The sequence below is a fragment of the Lepisma saccharinum genome, chromosome 5 (assembly GCF_977018435.1).
Source record: "Lepisma saccharinum chromosome 5, izLepSacc3.1, whole genome shotgun sequence".
Classification (NCBI taxonomy): Eukaryota; Metazoa; Arthropoda; class Insecta; order Zygentoma; family Lepismatidae; genus Lepisma; species Lepisma saccharinum.
The window spans coordinates 333,654-354,746 of record NC_139233.1 but is presented as its reverse complement, the minus strand read 5'-3'; the positions used below and the strand labels follow the sequence as shown (position 1 = coordinate 354,746).

The window sequence follows — 21,093 nt, the reverse complement described above, 5'->3', positions numbered from 1 at the left end:
TCTACAAAATTAGAACTAATACGATGTAAACAAAAGTGAATGCTCGCACACTGGGCGCTTCCAGAATTCAACGTTGGAGCAAACGGAGGTAACAAACACGGTCAGTAGTACGTGTGTGTGTGAGGTAGCAACTAGCAATTGCTACTTCAGGCCGCAAGGTCTTGTGTCCGAATTCGCAAGAGCTCCGTTATGTCCTTTCATAAAAAATAAAAAAAAGGCCGAGTCTGCTGCCACGCACGTGTCAGCAGTAAGAATAAGCGTCAAATTTGCTCCTGACACGTAATTCGTCTGCTAAAAGGATGTTACAAATCTTAAGAACAGATGAAGACAAGAAAAATGCAAGTTTGACTAGTGGGAATGAATGTACAGGGAATTTAGAACCTTTTTCTTTAGAAAGCATTTAGCAATATTATTTTAATGCTAACGGAACCTAACCTAACTACGAGATCATTTAGGTTTATTATTAGAAGAATGCTAAGGGATCTAATCTTAAAACATTCATGTGAAAGTAATCGCTACTTCACAGTATGTGTTACAGACGTAATTGATACATAGCATGATGAAATCACGATAAAACAAAGACCGAGTTTGCTGCCACGCGCATTTCTTTTGAGGTTCCAGCAGAAAAAGAACGCGCAGCAGACACTGCCAAAATAAAATTTTCGTGCGGGACGGAGAATTCTGGACGGAAGCTGCTGAAACGAAAACAAGTAACAGCTGTAATATCGGTGTTACTATCACATACTAACACTTTCTTTCGCGGCAAATGAATTGTTCGATATTTTCACGGGGTGAGTTATATTTTATTGGAAATCTAATTGCATTTCGAAATAAAATAATAACTGAGCATTTCTTTTCATGGTAGTGTACAAATGTGATTCATAGTAAGCGTAAGCATGAAGTGTCAAGCTACGTGTATTTGAAAATGACGAATTTGGTCAAATTGCCAATAGTAGTCGATCAGTTCATGTTGCCTAACATTTTGTAAGCCAAGTAGATATTCACCTTCGCAAGTGCCAGGTTAGAATGATATTGACCCAAGTTATTATTATTTAATTCCGAACTAATCATGGTTCGATTTCTATGTAAGTCTGTTAACACGTAATTCATCGGCTTAGTGATTACTTACTGCGTGTTTTCTGGAGAATTAATTTCCCTTCTCTATATTACTATGTGGGTATTTGATTTAATGTTATATCGGTAAAATTTTCGTTTCCGCAAAACGTATTTCTTCAATTTTACAGGAGAAAGTACTTACCGAAATGAGTTTATTTATACTTTAGGAAGGTCTTGGAAGTGTGTTTTCCCCTCGCTGAATTTTTTTTTTGCCGGTAATTCATGTAATTTTCGACATTAATTTCACTCCGATGCACGAAAGCTGTTCCCTCGATGTCCGTCTACTACGTGAACCAAATTTTTGCGTGCGTTTCATGACGTAACAACCAATCAGTGTTTCCAAATATGCGGTTTTGTAATTGTGTAACAGTTGTAGAACGTAAATAAACGTGCGTTACTGTTCATCATTTCTGATTACGAACTTGCGACAACATGTGCACAGCATGCATGGTGAAATTGCACGGAGTCGAAGATCCAGTAGAATTTGTAATTCACCGTGGAATTGTGAAGGAATTGAAATGTTCAAAAACCCACATTATATGTTATATTGAAATAAATTATCTTCAATTTGGTATAATTTAACAATACAGGGAATTTCTCCAATTTGTTTGAAATTTCGGATACTTACTAATTTGGCTCTCCTAATCACGAATCTGCACTTAAAATTTGGCGCTCACGTATAGAAATTCCTGAATTGTGGCTAGCCCCACGAACCATTGGCACGTGGTTAGGTTAGGAAACATAGTTAAATTTTAGGGTCGTAGTAATATCAGGAATATATATATTTCGTTCTTTAAGTATTCGAAACAGAAAATCTTACGATAAATAATGAGCAGTTGTGCATTGTCGGTTGCGATGACTGACCCTCTTATTTTGCAAGTTTGACACGTGAGCGCCAAATTTTAACTTCAGATTCGTGATTAGGAGACCTAATTTAGTGAGTATGCCGAATTTCAAACAAAATGGAGAAATTCCCGGTATTGTAAAATCGCTCCGTGGAAGCTCGGGGAAGTGTTTTCTCGCATCGTTCATTGAATTTTGCCGGTAAATCATCTATTTTTCGATATAAATGTGTGATCGATGCACGAAAGCTCTTGCATCCATTTACTTCCAGGTGGATGTAGCCTGTGTGTGATGACGTAATCCCGGTCATTGTTCCCAAACATGTGTTTTTGTAACTGAAGAAGGTACGTTTCCACAAATGGTTTGTGGGGCTATGTGTCAATGGTTCGTGGAGCTATGCAAGAATGGTGTGTGGGGCTACACATATTTTTTTCAAAACCAATTTTTAACTATTATAACCTATACGTGACCCTACCTAACCTAACCTTACCGGAAATGGTTCGTGGGGCTATGTATGAATGCTTCGAATGGTGCCAATGGTTTGTGGGGCTACGTAGGTATTTTTGGGTGCAGTGGGGTGGAACACTGCATGTCGAGTATGGTAGTGCAACTCTGACTGCCATTTTGTGTGTTACCTAAGGCAAAAAGAAACTAAGAAAACTTACTCGATATGTTGCAAATAGAGCTTATTTGCGTGAAATAAGTGAAATGCCACCTTCAGCAATGTTTCTCAATGCAGAATACGTAAGTACGAATATTCAAATTAAATGAACTAGCAAGTTTCAGCTGTCTGTCCCTTATGAGAAATTTATCTAGTTTCTTCTGTAAAAATGAAGAAATGTGTTTGTGCTAGATCGAACATTTACCGGTATTTGTTTGCTAGCACTCGTCGATACGGGTTGTGGTGCTACCAAAGATTACTATGCCTGTTGAAATTAGGTGCACAGGGAGTTTCATGCATAGGGTTACCAGATCGCTATGATTTATTTTATTTACTTTGTGTTTTAAGTCCACTTTATGCACAGTAAGGCTAATTGGAACTGGACCTACAGTTTAAAGTGGGATCCGAACCACAAGGTGCCTCCACCAGGAATTGAACCCAGGACACCTTGATTACAACACCTCCACTGCACCATCGGGGAGGCCAGATTGTTGTGAGGGAAATGTATGATACAAAACACTCGCAACAAATAATACATATTTCTAGAACAAGTTAGAAAGTAATTCATAATTGGCACTTTTCATTTTTTTTAAAGTATGATTTATTTATGAATTCTTAAATGCAAAATTCCCAAACTTGTAATCAAAAGTAAACACAACACCATTAAGCCTTGTTTCCATGATTATGAAAAAATATAAATATGCTGACCAAGGCAGTAATTTATTTTATTAAAAACATAAACTAAAACTTTTGTACTTGATACAGAGTCTGATGAAGACCTTGCTAGAAGGTTGAAACGTTACGTTTTAGTTTGTTTTTAATAAAATAAATTACTGCCTTGGTCAGCATATTTATATTTTTTCAAAAGTAAACAGTACAATTCTTACTACATATTTTAACTGGTACTTCTCAGGGGAGCCAGTTTTTCTCAAAATTTCAGGTTTAGTCAAAGTATATTTCTGAGAGACTGAGGTAGACGAAAGCTGTGGAACAAGAATTTGCAGTCAAGTAATTTATTTTCATTGATTTGAAATACCAAAAAAGCCAAGGGAAAAACTCCCGTTTTTTTGTTTTTTTCTGACCACTTCCAACTTTAGTTTTAATGATTACATAACAACGGCAATTTTCTCATGATTTTACCTCCAAAGAATAAGACATTAAGGGGGTTCCATCTCTAGCATAAAGAAGTGCCATATTTGTCGGTGTCTGACACAATTTTTTCCTTTAAAAATGGGTCTAAAGAACAGGGTGAATCTTATGTGCCGGCAAATACATAGATGCAGTCACTGCTCTAAGTTGAAAATCATAGGTGGAGTGGATTCTGTATATACATACATTTTTCTATGATAAAAAAAGAGTATTTTCTTTCATTCTTTAATGTGGTTTTAATATTAGTCTCTTGCCAGATAAAGAATGCCTCACGGCAGAAGGAAGGTGCCATTCAGTGGTAAGGCCAAGAAGCAGCAGCTACAGAACAAGAGGCAAAAGAAGCAAGAAGCAGAACAACATGGTACGTTCTTGAAAATTTTGGGAACTAGTGACCAAGTTTACTTCATTGAAATTATGTTTTTTAATTGATGGAATTTGGTGTTAACATTAAATTTGTTTCAATTCATTGAAATCACAATTAACAGATGTTAGGTCCCACGTGAGAGAAATCTCTTATGTTCCCAAGAACTTTCATGCTTTTTAATTCCTTGTATGCACACTCAAAATGCAATAGAACACTTGGAAATGCTAACAGCACTAAACTTGACACAAAAATGTAAAATTATTATCAGCATCGCATCTAACACCCCTAAGTTATCTAAAAAGTAAAATTACTAACACCATTAAATCTTACACTCTGGACAGAAAGAACCAATCACATTCAGGTGAAAACCATTGTAAAAAAATTATGTACATACTTTGAAAATTTGCATTTTGCGGTACATAGTTGCAGGAGGAAATGTGCCAAGTAGCACACAAATGGAGTGCTCTAAATGTACCTACATGCATACTGCATACTGAACATGTCAGTATCCGTCTGATTTAACAATGTTTGTCAGTATAACTCCAACTCAGCATCAGCACAATAGGTAGTAGCTATGGTGCTATATTGGAAAGAAAATTTAAGTTTACATATACTGATAACTTTATAATTATTATATTGATAAAAATGAAAGAAAAAACTAGAAACAACCAAAATTACAATAGCATCAAATTATGCCTTTGTTTACAAGAATATTTATAAGATATCAATGCTATACATAAGAAAATATGTATATATATATCTTTGTTATCTCCTTCCAGGATAAAGAAAGTCTTTGTATCTACAATTCTGAGCTTCAGTTTTCGAAATTCATCATCTTCTCAAATCACCTCCAAACGTAGAACATATAAGTGTCACTCTATGCGACCTTCCTCCAAGCACTCATTTGAGGAACTGTAACATTCACAAGCCAGCCCCTTAAGGAAGATGAAAACAGATACTTATTCACTGCTTCCAATTCAACATGGCATCTATTATACATATCAGTGTCATTCCACAACTTTCGAATCTTTATCAGATTATATCATGATCAAAGTTCATTCAAGTCATAAAAGGCTTCTATATAACTTAAGCATCCAAGTTATTATCACATTGCCAAGTTTAATGCTTTAAAAGCAACAATTATTGTACAAATATATCCCCATTCCATAATGCTAAATTTGTACTTATCTTTGTTCCATCTTGAGCTCTTCACCAAGTCACAGACAACTAGTATCAGAGCTACTAGTTCAAGCCAGATTTTTTAGTATGTGCAATCTTCAATTGTTTTTGTTTTATATTTTTGTCCCTAAGTGCTTAACAGCTTGAATGTTTGTGTTGTAAATGTACATATTTGCTCTGTTTCAGCTATTTTACTATGTATATGACAATATACTTATCTATTGATCACAATTACCATTTTTTGAATGTTGATACAAAATACCAAGTATGACATCACAATGTACACTGAACAATTTTTAAAGAGTTGACCTTTGTATATAAACCTTGAAGCCAATGCAAATGTACACAATTTCAATAAATTTAATTATAAATTTGAATGTATCATATCTTTCTTGTCTGAAAGAACACATATGATTGAAGATATTTGTTTTTCATATTGCCAGTCAAAAATAATTGTTATGACTAAATTGTTATAAATATTGCACAAATGTGGAACTTTGAACTTGGCCTAACCTTTTTCAAATGTTGTTATGACAATATATTATTTTTATTGTCATACTGGCGCTCAACAAGGGACGGATCCACAACAACAGACCTGAGCACTACTGAGACTTTTAACATATAATAATTAATATAATTCCTCTATATTTACAAACTGTTTTCATGTTTAGCATTATAATCAACTGAGTATAACTGAATATTTTTTTTTTTTAATGAGTATAACTGAATATTTGTTTTCCAACAATAGAAAAAGAACATGTTCATCATGAACCAATACAGTGCAACTACACATAGTGAGTTTTTAGTACATAATAATGTTGAAAAACAAACAAAAAAATCAAGTTCTACAAACCAACAATTATCTAATGAAGTTCCATATGAACCATTTTTACATAAAACAATGTGGCTACATAACATTTTGATTTATTATGAACCAATAAAGCACCATTAAGAACTTCATTCTTAATCTGAGAGCATTATTTCTATATTAATCTTTATTTAGCCAAAAATATATTAATTATAATTTTCTATATGTAGAGTAAGTTACCTATGATCCAACTAAGTTTCCCATTGTGTATTCATCCATTTGTCTAGTAACATCAGCTAACAAGACAAGAATCTAAGTCCCTGCATCAAAAGCAAACATCCTCAGATTTACAGAGTGTCGAAACTAAGATTTCTTACATCACAAATCAATTCATGCAAGAAATGTATAAATTATGATGTGCGCACAAAAATTATAAATCTCAAATAACTGTTGTTCCTGAACTCACAGTGTCACGGCACGAATTTCCTATTCTGCCCTTTGTGAACACATTTTGGAGCCATAATGCATTCTAGCATTTTAAAGGAACCTACTACTTGACTTAAGCTTGGATCAACACGTCTTTGCTTCTGGTCAAGTTTATTTCTATTTGAGCCTACAATTCAACTCTTGGAATCTTAGAGCTCTAGAAAATGTTTTTAAGCCACAGCTAAATCTTAATATTAAAATCTATTATGCACATGCTATCACATTATATTATACATTTTTTGCACCCAAAATACACATAACAAAGAATATTTGTTATATTGAATTTTTCCACCGCTAATCACAACTAAGGATCAAGATATACGAATGAGGACCAATGTCAGATTACGAAGATCAACTTAAGGCAAACTCTACAGATGAATACTTCATACCTGAACTAATGTTTCAGACTCAAGGAAAGAAGCACGAAAAGTGAAAAAAAATTGACATTGACATCTGACAAACGAAAAATTATGCATAAAGTACTGTGACTCACAGTACCTCCCTTAAGCAACAGTCTAAGAGAAGAACTTAACAACCAACCCTCATGGGTATGGTTGTAAAATGAAGCAGTATTTTTTTGTTCTTCAAACCAACAAAATAAACAATATGTTATCAGTTAAGATATCATTATCATGTTTTGTAATGATGAAGAAAATATTACATTATACATTTATGAAGTATGAACATAAATATTGGATATATAATCTCAGATGTATAACACTGTCAAATATATACATGGGTGTATTAAAAAGAATTTACAACCATGAATCAATTTTCGATTATCAGAATAGCTTTGAGTTTGCAATTGAGAAAATACTATCTGAAATTGTCAAATAATTAATCAATCTGTGTCTACTCTTAATATAGATCACACTTATAGAGAATGACATCACACTGACAATACCTTGTGAAAGCTCATTATTATAATATCTTCAAGTGCAAATATGTTATATGATCATGTCAAAGTACTTTAATAAGCTGTCAAAATAAATCACAAATTAATGTTGTTATTCATTTAGAATTTGTTTTGCCCCCTAAAACAGTTTTTTAACTGAAACAAACGAACACGTAATTCTTCCTTTGGGCCCCACTATGCTGCCAAGTTTCATGGAAATCGGAGGGGGACACTTAGATAACTTCCCTTGTTAGTCTTACACTTTGTAATTATTTAACACTGCATATAATGTTTTATTTTAATTTGTAAAACTGTAACTGTAGAACAATTGTATAATTATTGTATAACATTTCTATCTTGTTATATGTGTTAAAGGTTTCATCCTGGAATGGAATGTCTCACATTTATGTGTGTTTTCATTTCCAATATATTCGAATGAATACATATTCGTTTCAATGGCATTTACAAAATCACCTCGGACATTTGTGCATGAGTGTGTTAGCCGATGCGTAGCAAAGTATTTTAGGAACAACACTTGAAAAAATTCTTGTAGGACTAACGAAAAATTTCTTTGTAATCGAAGATCATAATACCTTTTAAGGTGTGGTAATATTATAATGGGATTGAGATACGAAACTCTCGGATCCGGATCCAGATCCGGAACTTTCGGATTCGGATCCGGATCCGAAACTTTCAGACCCGGATCCGGATCCGGAATTTTCGGATCCGGATCTGTTTGGCCATCCCTAGTCTGGAGGGATGATCGTCCGCGCTCCTTCGTGAAGTCGAGGGTATGGTCGAGGCACACATGCCACGAAGGCAAATAGGGTGATGTGGAGGTAGAGCTCCAAATACTATTGATCTTGGCCATAGTTGGGTGATGTGATCAGCATCAGCCGCCTTTAACCCTCAGAGTTGCCTCCAGGTATCCATTGATGAAAGGCTGGGCGGGTATCAGAGCCTCGCAGGAACAGGAAAATGACTGTAAAAATTCCGGGTCCACATTACCTCCCCCGGGATTCGAACACAGATCTTCCGCGTAGTAGCCAGATGCTCTACCAACTGAACAACCTTCCTTAACGATTTTTTTAGTTTTTGTTTAACGTCCACTTTATGCACAGAAAGGCTATTAAGGATTGTACCTAGAGTATAAAGTGGGATCAGAAACACTGTGTGCCTCTACCGGGTATCGAACCCGAGACCCCTTGATTACAAGGCCATAACGTCATCACTGCGCCTTCGATATATATTGATTACTCGTAGTAAACAAATTTGGATATGAAGACCAAATTTCATGTTACTTTTCTGTTCATAAACTTTAGTCTTCTCGTTTAATATCTAAGAAACTAAAAGTTAAAATATACAAAACAGTAATTTTGCAATGTTCCAATATTTTCACTGAAATGATATGATAATTCTGCCTTATTATTATATGGATGCAAAACTTGGTCCCTTACATTGAAAGAGGAACGTAAATTGAGAGTATTTGAAAATAAGATCATCAGGAAAATATTTGGACCTAAAAGGGATGAGGAGACAGGTGAGTGGAGAAGGTTACATAATTTAGAACTAAATATTTTTTATTCATGTCCAGATATTATTAGAATAATTAAATCAAGAAGACTTAGGTGGGCAGGCCACGTGGCACGAATGGGAGAGGAAAGAGGAGTTTACAGGATTCTTGTTGGGAAACCTGATGGTAAGAAAAAGTGTATATATGTATATATATATATATATATATATATATATATATGTGTGTATATATATATATATGTATATATATATATATATGTTTGTGTGTGTGTGTGTGTATGTGTATATATATATATATATATGTATATATACACATATGTATGTATATGTATGTATGTGTGTGTATGTGTGTATATATAATCTTGCGTAGTAGTAGTTGTGCATTTGTGTTTTATCTTGTGTAGTGGTTGTTATGTGTTTGTGTGTCTTGTGCAGTAGTTGTGCTGTGTAGTGTTTTTGGGTTTGTCTTGTGTAGTAGTTGTAGTGCCTAGTGTGTTTGTGTTTATTTTGTGTAGTAGGTATGCTGTATAATGTGTTTCTGTTTGTCTTGTGTAGTATCGGTGGTGTGTATGTATGTGTCTTGTGTTGTAGTTGTGCTGTCTAGTATGTATGTGTAGTAGTTGTGCTGTCTAGTATGTTGGTTTTGTCTTGCGTAGTAGTTGTGCTGTCTAATTTGTTTGTGTTTGTCTTGTGTAGTAGTTGTGGTGTGTTTGTGTTTATATTTTGTTGTAGTTGTGATGTGTTTGTGTGTGTCTTGTGTAGTAGTTGTGCTGTCTAATGTGTTTGTGTTCGTCTTGTGTAGTAGTTCCTCCATTCATATTGGGGGTTAGGCGTAGAGCTGACAACTCTGCACTGTAAAAACACATGTCAAGAAACAACAATATAAGGCCATGGATGTTCCCAAGGTAAAATATTCCGGAGGTAAAATAGTCCCCCGTTCGGATCTCCGGGTGGGGACTACTTTGGGAGGTCTCTGGACTAAGGATAAGATCTACGTTAGGAAGAAGGATATTAAATTAGGCACCTGGAATGTTCTGAGCCTTTACCGGCCTGGGGCATTTCAGTGTACAGTTAATGAGATAGTTAAGTATAAATTAGATGTAGTAGCTGTCCAGGAAGTTAGGTGGCCAGGAGAAGGGAATTGTAAAACTAAAAATTATACTTTTTTCTATGGTGGTACTGAAAATCATAATTTTGGAACAGGCTTTTTCATAAATAATAGAATTATATCGGCTCTTAAAACAGTAGAATTTATTAATGATAGGATATCATATGCAGTTTTACAGGGTAGGTGGTGTAAAATTATTTTAATAAACATACATGCACCAACGGAAGATAAAGATGATAATACTAAAGATGATTTTTATGCAGAGTTAGAACAGGTCTTTGATAAATTTTCTCAGTATGATATGAAAATTCTGTTAGGTGACTGTAATGCACAAATTGGCAAAGAAGAGACATTTAAACCCACGATTGGTAAAGAAAGTCTTCATGAATTAAGTAATGATAATGGTATAAGATTGATTACTTTTGCAACCTCAAAGAATTTAATTGTGAAAAGTACCACTTTTAAACATAAAGATATCCATAAATATACCTGGTCTTCTCCAGATGGTAAAACTCACAATCAGATAGATCATATTCTCATTGATAAGAGAAGGCATACTAGTATAATTGACGTTCGTACACATAGAGGTGCTGACTGTGCTAGTGACCATTATTTAGTAATTGCTAAATTAAGAGAAAGACTCTCAGTGATAAATCATAAGCAACAAAATCTAAAAGTTCTAAAATTTGATACAGGAAAGTTTACTGATGAAAGAATTAAGAAAGATTACCAAATTAAACTGTCAAATAGATTTGATGTTTTGCAGGATTTAAATGATGATGAAAATATAAATGAAACAGACGTAAATAAGAATTGGGAGCACATACGTAATGCAATAGAATCAGCAGCTAAAGAAAGTATAGGATACCATAAACCGAGAAAAAGTAAGCCATGGTTTGATAAAGAATGTCATAATCTAATAGAAATAAGAAATCAGGCTAGACTTAGGTGGTTAAATAACTCTGATGATACAAATCTAAACAATTATAATAGAATAAAGCGAGAAGTTAACCGCACGTTTAGAAGTAAAAAAAGAGATTACTTGAAAACCAAAATTAACGAAATTGAAACAAACAGCAAAAATAAAAATATCAGAGATTTATATAAAGGTGTAAATGAATTTAGAAAGGGGTGGCAACCTAAAGTAAACTTGATAAAAGATAAAGACGGTGATTTTCTAGCTGACCCAAGTGATATTCTAAATAGATGGAAGAACTACTTTAATGACCTTTTAAATGTCCATGTAGGAGATAAATCAGAAGTGAATGAAGTACACACAGCAGAACCTTTAGTTCCAGAACCCAACTTGACTGAAGTTAAAGATGCTATTAAAAGGCTAAAGAATAACAAAGCACCTGGCATTGATTTAATACCAGCTGAGTTAATTAAATATGGTGGAAATTCATTAATGTATCAAATTCATAAATTAATCTGTTTAATATGGAATAAAGAAGAAATCCCTCAACAGTGGAAAGAATCCATAATTGTTCCTGTGTTTAAAAAAGGTGATAAAATGAACTGCAATAATTACCGTGGAATTTCTCTACTCTCAACAACATATAAAATTTTATCTAACATTCTTTTAACAAGACTAACCCCATATGCTAATGAAATTATAGGTGATTATCAATGTGGATTTAAACGTAACAGATCAACTACAGATCAAATTTTTCACATCAGACAGACACTTGAAAAAAAGTGGGAATATAATCAAAATGTCCATCAGCTATTCATTGATTTCAAAAAAGCATATGATTCAGTCAAAAGAGATAAACTATATAATATATTAGTTGAGTTTGGAATACCTAAGAAGCTTGTTAGTATGATAAAAGTATGCACCAGTGAAACAGAAAGTAAAATTCGTGTGGGTATTAATATGTCTGACAAATTTACAATTCATGATGGGTTAAAACAAGGAGATGCATTATCTCCATTGCTCTTTAATTTTGCCTTAGAATATGCTGTTAGGAAGGTAAAAGAAACTAAAGAAGGACTAAAATTAAATGGTGTGACTCAGTTGTTAGCATATGCAGATGATGTAGACTTACTGGGGGATGATGTGAATACAATTAAGAATAATGCTAAAATATTTTTCAAAACTGCTAAAGAGATAGGTTTGGAAGTTAACAAAGAGAAAACTAAATATATGCTTACAGGCAGAAACCAAGTGTTAGGTAATAATCAAAATCTAATTATTGATAACAACTCGTTTGAACCAATTTCCAAATTCAAATACTTAGGAGTAATATTAACAAATGAAAATTATATTAAAGAGGAAATAAAAAGTAGGCTTAATTCAGGAAATGCATGTTACTTCTCTCTTCATAAACTTTTGTCTTCTCGTTTAATATCTAAGAAACTGAAAGTTAAAATATACAAAACAGTAATTTTGCCTGTAGTATTATATGCATGTGAAACTTGGTCCCTTACATTGAAAGAGGAACATAAATTGAGAGTATTTGAAAATAAGATCCTTAGGAAAATCTTTGGACCTAAAAGGGATGAGGAGACAGGTGAGTGGAGAAGGTTACATAATTTAGAACTACATAATTTGTATTCATGTCCTGATATTATTAGAATAATTAAATCAAGAAGACTTAGGTGGGCAGGCCATGTGGCACGAATGGGAGAGGAACGAGGAGTTTACAGGATTCTTGTTGGGAAACCTGATGGTAAGAGACCTGTAGGAAGGCCAAGACGAAGATGGAGGGACAACGTTGAGATGGACCTAAGGGAAATCGGTAGGGATGGAAAAGAGTATATAGAACTTGCTCAAAATAGGGAAACATGGAAGGCCTGTGTTGCTGCAGCCATGAACCTTCGGGTTTAAGAAGGCTAGAGAGTTAGTTAGTTAGTTAGTTATTCATTTAGAATAAAACAACTAAAATATACCTCATACCAACAAAATTTCATCCTAGTCTGTATAAATATTTTATCCTATCAAGTGCATTGATAAAATAACATATCTCTGAGGCTTAATTGACTAAAACGTTTTTAACGTAGTCATGTGTGATTTCAGAAGTCATCAAAAATACATCTAACATAGTTTTAATCCAAAACATGTTAAGAATGGTTATCACAAAAGATACTTGATACTTACGATGATTATCAATATAAGACACATGGCTCAGAGTAATCACTTATTTAATTAAGTACATTTATATTATAACATAAATGGAACATTACATTCCCTGAAAAAAAACTAGTGTAACTGGTCTTAATATGTATTTTTCCTTCATAAATTTATACCCCTAAGATGTGGAAATAGTCAACCTTCAATCATCATATATATATAGCATCATCGTGTGGCTTAGCTTGATAAGTGTATTTGAAATCATAAATACCTAACCTATCAGCACTACCTGATTACTATTGGAAGAATCCAAACTTGATAAAGCACCAAAGATACATGTGCATCATAAAAATAAATATATATATTCATATAATAAATATTTCTACATTTAGTGTCACAATAGGACTCACTATTGCCTTTACGTGAACACTTCACAATGCTTTCATGCAACTGTGGCATGGAATTATGAGTGACGAGCTTGGATCATCTAGTGGATGTCTCTGCTACATGTCAACTTCATAAAATATACGAGGAAACAATTCATCTTCAGGAATTATTGACTTAATTCCCTAATAGCAAATAAAATAATTCTCGTATATAAGCATTTTAAATGCACTTACATTCTTGGTACACTACCAATGCTTAACTAACATCTTGGGTAACATCTTTCACCAGCTATTCAAGTTTGTTATATAGATGAACTATTAAAGTGTTTTAAAATTTGCTTTTGTTGTGCATAATAATGCCAAGTTTCCCACAAACGTGCGGAGTTATATTTAAGTCTAATAAACTTAAATATAGTGATCATGCAACTAAATTGTGCATAAAATAAATCACAAACTTGTACTTCAAAATATTATATTGTATTTTTGTCCATCAAGATGAACAGTAGTACTGTGGCCAAATATACCTCCCTAGACCAACAGTCTAGAAGATACTCCCAACCAACCACCCTTAATAAGTTGATGTGTTAAGCAGTTACTACATCTATGTAAGATATAGCAGCTAAAGAAACATCAACTTGTTCTTGTTTACTTTGAGCAAGAAATTTCTGCACCAGATCAGCATGTGAGCTATTGATATTCTGCAAATGTTGCAACCAGAATTTCCTCTTACCAAGTGAACACCTCCATAACTTTACGTGTTCAATGGCCACGTTTTCAATAAAATCACCATTCATGCAAAACAAAATTGAAATACGAGAATCCCCAAAATTTTTTATACATAAGTAAGGACCCTCAAACAGAAAACAATATTTTCTTATAGGATTATCATCCATGTCTCTCTGTCTACATTTGACAAAAACAAGATCACCAGGTGAGATTGATATTTTATTCACTTCCTTTTTGTTCAATTTATCTAACCTTTTTGTTCTAGCAGCGTGGCTCTTAATTTGAGACATGATTAGTTTTTTGTTCCATGGTATGATGTCACCTTGAGAACAAAATGCATCACCCAAATTAAAACTTGGCTCTTTGTTTAGTCTCAACTCTATAGGAGCAAATCCTGTATGTGAAGAAATAGCATTATTTAGCCAATGCAAAGCCAAGCTAACATGCTGTGGCCATCGTGAGTGGTTGTCTATGCACAACACCCTCATGACACGATTAAGTTCAGCATGATAACGCTCCACCATATTGGATGAAGGGTGATATGGAGGAGTAAACACAAGTTTAATACCATACTCCTTCATCTTTGTATTAAATATGTGTGAACGAAACTGCGGTCCATTATCAGAAATTATTTTTTCCGGTATGCCGAGATGCACAAAATAAATTTCACATAATTTTTTCAATACAGAAACAGCATTGCTGTTAGGTATAGGATAAGCAATCAAGTATCTGGAAGCTGCGTCCAAAATAGTGAAAAGGAAACGTTTACGTTTAGGACCCATGGTAAAAGGACCTTGTAAATCAATAAATAAAATCTTACCAGGTTCATCAGTTAAGTGTATTTTGGCTAAATGTTTAGCGGGGTGCCTGTTTGGTTTTGTACGAACACAAATATCACAATCTGTGACATATTGTTGTACATCTTTTCTCATGCCTTTCCATTGAAAGTGACAAAATATTTGAGAAAGAGTACGACTTGCACCAAAATGGCCTGCTAAGTCATGAAATTTGTGCAAGACCAAACCAACTAGAGAAACAGGAATACAAATCCTAAGTTTTTGTGTGTTATGAAAATCCTTGACACACAATATATTATCCCTAAGTACGTACTGCTTACTCCAAGTCCTACCTCTTGGATTAACAATATCAATTGAGGGATGTACTAAATATTCTCTTATTTCCATTAATTCTGCATCATTCTCTTGTGCTTTAATTAAACTCTTAATGTCTGTGATTGGTTTTAAAACATCTTTAAACTCCAATGAGTTAATTTGATACATCAGATCATCCTGCAAAGGAAAAGTTCTGCTAAGAAGATCTGCGAAAATATTCTCGGATCCCTTGCAGTACTGTATATCAAAGGAATACTGCTGTAATTGCACAAACCATCGGGTTAAGCGTGCATTCCAAGTATGTGCAGTTTCTAGCCAGGTAAGTGCTTTGTGGTCTGTCACCACAACGAAATGTCTACCTTTAAGCAGTGAACTAAATTTATCTATTGTATATAATATGGCTAAAACTTCCATTTCTGTGGATGTGTATGACTTCTCATAGTTTCGAAGTAACCTGCTTACAAAACCAAGAGGTTTGAAATCACCATCAATTACCTGAAAGCAGTATCCAGCCACACCTATCATCGAGGCATCAGTTTGTACATAAAATGTGTGTGTAAAATTAGGGAAGGCTAAAAGCACATGCTCACTAATTTTATCTTTCAGAGTGTGAAAGGCTATTGAAGCTTTCTCAGTCCACTGCCATTTAGTTTTGGTTTTTAGCAAGTCATACATTGGTTGTGCAATAATTGCATAATTTTTTATATATTTACTGATCCAATTAAAGCAACCTAGAATTTTCTGTAGTTGCTTCAAAGAATTAGGAATAGGTAAAGCCATAATTGATTGCACATACTTAGGATCCTTCTTATATCCTAGAGAAGTGATAATGTGTCCTAAAAATTTAATTTCGGACCTACAAAATTCACATTTTTCCAGTTTTAATGTCATGCCCGCTTGCTTTAACTTCTGCAGTACTGTATTAACATGTTGTAGATGTGATGCAAAATCTTTAGATTTAATAATGACATCATCTACATAAACTACCACAAATTCTCTGCAGTCAGCCAATACACGATTAAGTGCATCAACAAAAACAGCTGTTCCATTAACGGAACCAAAAACTACTCTTTTGAAGTGGTAAAGTACACCTTCAAACATAAAGGCAGTAAATTTTCTGCTTTCATGATGCAAATTTATTTGCCAAAAAGCATTCAAAAGGTCTACTGATGTAAAATATTTGCAATCCTGAAATTCTACCAACAATTCCTGTATTTTAATAGGGTGCACCTGAATTAATTTTACATGGCGATTGATTCCTTTTAGATCCACGCATAATCGGATACCTCCACCAGGTTTTGGAACAACCAAAAGTGGAGAAAGATATTCGGAATCTGAAAGCTCAATGACATCCCATTCAAGCATGGTTTTTATTTGCTCTCGAACTTTATCCCTATAAGCATATGGTATGGGATAGTTTCTTCCTACTATGGGTTCATTGGTATCTAATACCATTTTGTGTACATAATTTTTGCACAAACCTGGTCTATTAGAAAATATGTCTTCAAATTCTACTAAAAGCTGAATAAACATAAATTTCTGTTCATTTGTCAGAGAATCTGCCTTATTCACATATTCACTGAATTTGTTCTTAGTATGGATTGGCTGTATTTCTAACTTTTGACCCAAATCTACTTGAGCACAATCAAAATAACACAACTCTTCATGATCACTCACTATTGGAATGAATTGTGCAAAAATTGGATTTTGTGTAGAACCACAAATCAAAGTTTTATTCATAAAATCTAAAGATGCCCTCATAGCATATAATATATCTAAACCTAAAATTACACTGACCTGTAGATTTTGCACAACTATAAACTGTACATAAATTTGTAAACTTTCGATGTTTATGTGTAATTTCACCATACCTAAAATTTTAGATTTCTTGTTCCCGGCAAAATCGACCAATTTTATGTTCGTGGCAGGTAAAAGTTTAGGTTTAGTAGCCTTTATATTTATATCTTTCCACACTTGAAGTGAAAGTAAACTGATTTCAGCTCCACTATCACAAAGGGCTATGTATGTTTTATCACAAATTTTAACACTAATTTTTGCTGTGTTGTGCTTTTTAATGAAAGCATTTTGAGGTATCGGAATTTCCTTTCCTTGGTCACAATTGTTATATTGAAATTCTTGTTCCCAATCACCAATATTCACTTCACAAATGGCAGGATTTATATTAAGACCTTCGATACCCACCTTAGAACAAAGGTCAACATCTAGTTTTTTCTCCAAAAAGAATCACTATTGTCAGTAGGACAATATTCTATAATATCTGGATTTAAGTCCTTACTTGCACTTATATTACTAATATTATGCACTGTAGCTTGTACACTTATATCAGGAGATGTCCTATCAACTTGGGTTTGTTGCAAGCTACACACACCCATACTAGACAAAAACTGTCTAACTTTATCCATGCCAGCTTTATTCCAATGTACCATATCTATATTATTTCTGGATGGATGACCAAAATATTTCTGATATAAGGATTCGTCAATGTGACCACTTTCCAAGAAAAACAAAGGTGAAACATTATATACTTTTACATTATAATCGTTATGTAAGGACATTAGATATAAATTAAAACTGTTCCAGGTCTGCCAAATAGGTTCATTAGAAGATGACATGTATCTTGGGAGAGGTGGTAAGCATAATATTAAAATTTTAAAACACTTGTTTTTTAACAGACTCATTAGTCGTGTAAAGGATGACTTCATTTGCTCAATGGACCTTTTCCGCATCAAGTCATTAGTGCCAATCATTAATAATACCTTATCTGAAAGTCCAGATGCATTTTCAATGCGTTGTCTCAGGTCATCTATGGTTTGTCCTGAGACACACAAGCCAATGCATCTAGCACCAGAGAAATTTTTCTCCCATCTATATCCTAATATGTTTTGAGCAAACCTAACTAACATACTGTCTCCCAACAATTGTACATCATCTAATCTAGGAATATTAACACTAGACTTATTATTGTTGTTTTTATTAACCTTATATTGGCTTGACTTATTATTATCAGCATATCTGGATGGAGGATTTCGTACCTGATTTATGCCCATGGTACCTCCTACATCATGAGCAATCAACAGTTTTCCTGTTGTACTGTGTTATGCACCCTTGTATCAGATGATTGTTTATCACGCTGCTGTTGAACTCGATTACCAACATCAGAAGATGATTGTTTGTTATTATTTTTATTAAAAGTCCTAGAATTTCTATAGGATTTACTAGAATACCTATCCTTATTTCTATTTTGATCATTAGCACATGAAACATTTGCTACTCTAGCCTTATTCTTTGGATTATAATTATTTCTGTTCATGTCATTGAACCGTGCAGGATTATTTCTTAAAGATTGAAAATTTTCAATTACTTGCAACGTTTGGTGCAATGTACGTACGTTATTAATCACCATGTGTTCACTAATCCTGTGCGGTAATAATGAGGCTAATTGTGCTATCAAATGAGGTTCTTCAGCATGAGGCTGAGTAGACTTCAAAATTTTGTAGTTCTTATTCGCATATTGTAACAGGCTTACATTACTCTCTTTTGTAAAAGGAGAATTCAAAGTTTGAGTCAACTTTACTGATTTCCAGCGGTCATTCTGATAATGTGCCAAAAAAGCCTCTTTAAATTCAGAATAAGTGGTAAACTGATTCTTTACTTCTAAGTACCAAGTTCTAGCACAATCAGTTAGAAGTTTTGGTATGTACTTCAAGAATTGACTTTCTTTGATGTCATAAATATCTAGGTTTTCCTCTACTTTTTCTAAGAATTCCGATGGTGCAAACTCTAAAGATATCCCATCAAAATGAGGGAAATGCCTCAAGTCCTGTGGTTTAATGAGAACTTTAATTTGACTCTTATTACAATTAGTCAATGGAACATCTACTGAATGACTAACATTAGTCATATGACCAGCATCATGTTGTGCATATGAAATTTTGTCATCAACATTATTATTAGCAACTGATTTGTTCTTCCTCAATTTTCGACGCTTAGATGCTAATCTTGTATTTCGGTATGGACCACTAAGCATACTTACTCTATCATGATCTGAATCTGTACTATTATACATCTCAGATTCAGTATTCACTCCTATATTATGTCTAACAAGACTACTTTTTGGTGAACCATGACAAACTTCATCTTTATTCCCAACTGTATGTTGTCTCTGATTTACAGTGTGAGAACTCATTCGAGGTGTAAATTCACTCTGTGCTTTAGCTGTATTTTTAACTGCTATTATATCATGAGTTGATAATGGTGTTAATGCATTATTAACTACACTCATGATATTGGTTTCTATTTGTAGAAGTGCATTCTTAACACCTAATTCCAAAGAAGAGTTGATATTGCCTTTATTATTTACATCATGCAACTTATGCAATTCATCATCTCTATAATACTTGTGCCTTGTACTAATATCCACCGACTTATCACTATCAACATCACTCCTAATTGCATCATTCTCTGGAACGCGAGTGATAATAATATGCCTTGCACTGCTAGACATAACTTCTTTATCAACCTCATCATGTTGTATGCCAATAGATTTGACATCAACCTGTGGTTCAGTTGAATGAGCATACTTGGTTTCACTTCGTAACTTAATTAGATCATTACTTAATGTACCAAGTGATACACTACACTGAGCACAAACCTCAAGACATTGGTCCAGTTGAGAAGTAAACTGTTTGGATAAATTACTAACTGTATAGTCTAATTTTTTATCCATATCCGCAGCAAGATAAACTAGCTCATCATTCATCCTTTGATCCAGTAATTGAACTTTCTTTTCTAACTTTTCTGTTCTATCTAAGCATTCCTTACGGAACTGTGAAATATCTACCTTAATTTCTCTAAGTTCCTTACTTTGAGCTTTACTGGCTTCAATGCTTTCTTTCATCTGACTTTGCACTGCAGAGATACCTTCTTTCATTTCACCTTGCACTGCAGAGATACCTTCTTTCATTTCACCTTGCACTGCAGAGATACCTTCTTTCATTTCCGCCTGCTGCGATTTGAGCATCATCACAATGTCAGCCAATGTGATCTCCTTCTCCATAATGTTAGGTATTGAAACTAATATCAGAAACAAGAATATTCACAACTCAATAACTTATTCCTTCCTATCCAATAATTGTACCATTTGAGTGTCATAATCTAAGTTTAACCATGTTTGTCAGTATAACTCCAACTCAGCATCAGCACAATAGGTAGTAGCTATGGTGCTATATTGGAAAGAAAATTTAAGTTTACATATACTGATAACTTTATAATTATTATATTGATAAAAATGAAAGAAAAAACTAGAAACAACCAAAATTACAATAGCATCAAATTATGCCTTTGTTTACAAGAATATTTATAAGATATCAATGCTATACATAAGAAAATATGTATATATATATCTTTGTTATCTCCTTCCAGGATAAAGAAAGTCTTTGTATCTACAATTCTGAGCTTCAGTTTTCGAAATTCATCATCTTCTCAAATCACCTCCAAACGTAGAACATATAAGTGTCACTCTATGCGACCTTCCTCCAAGCACTCATTTGAGGAACTGTAACATTCACAAGCCAGCCCCTTAAGGAAGATGAAAACAGATACTTATTCACTGCTTCCAATTCAACATGGCATCT

At 33.8% G+C, this 21,093-nt stretch overlaps 1 protein-coding gene across 1 annotated transcript in view; it reads left to right on the top strand.

Annotated features, from left to right (window-relative positions):
* Positions 1 to 680: 680 nt before the first annotated feature.
* Ns4 (Nucleostemin 4) overlaps positions 681 to 21,093 on the top strand; it is a 52,891-nt gene continuing 32,478 nt past the window's right edge. Inside the window, exons 1-2 of the mRNA XM_083121949.1 lie at positions 681 to 791; positions 4,016 to 4,130. Of these exons, the coding sequence (XP_082978075.1) occupies positions 4,034 to 4,130 (97 nt within the window). The 5' untranslated portion in view covers positions 681 to 791; positions 4,016 to 4,033. The remainder of the gene's footprint in view (positions 792 to 4,015; positions 4,131 to 21,093) is intronic.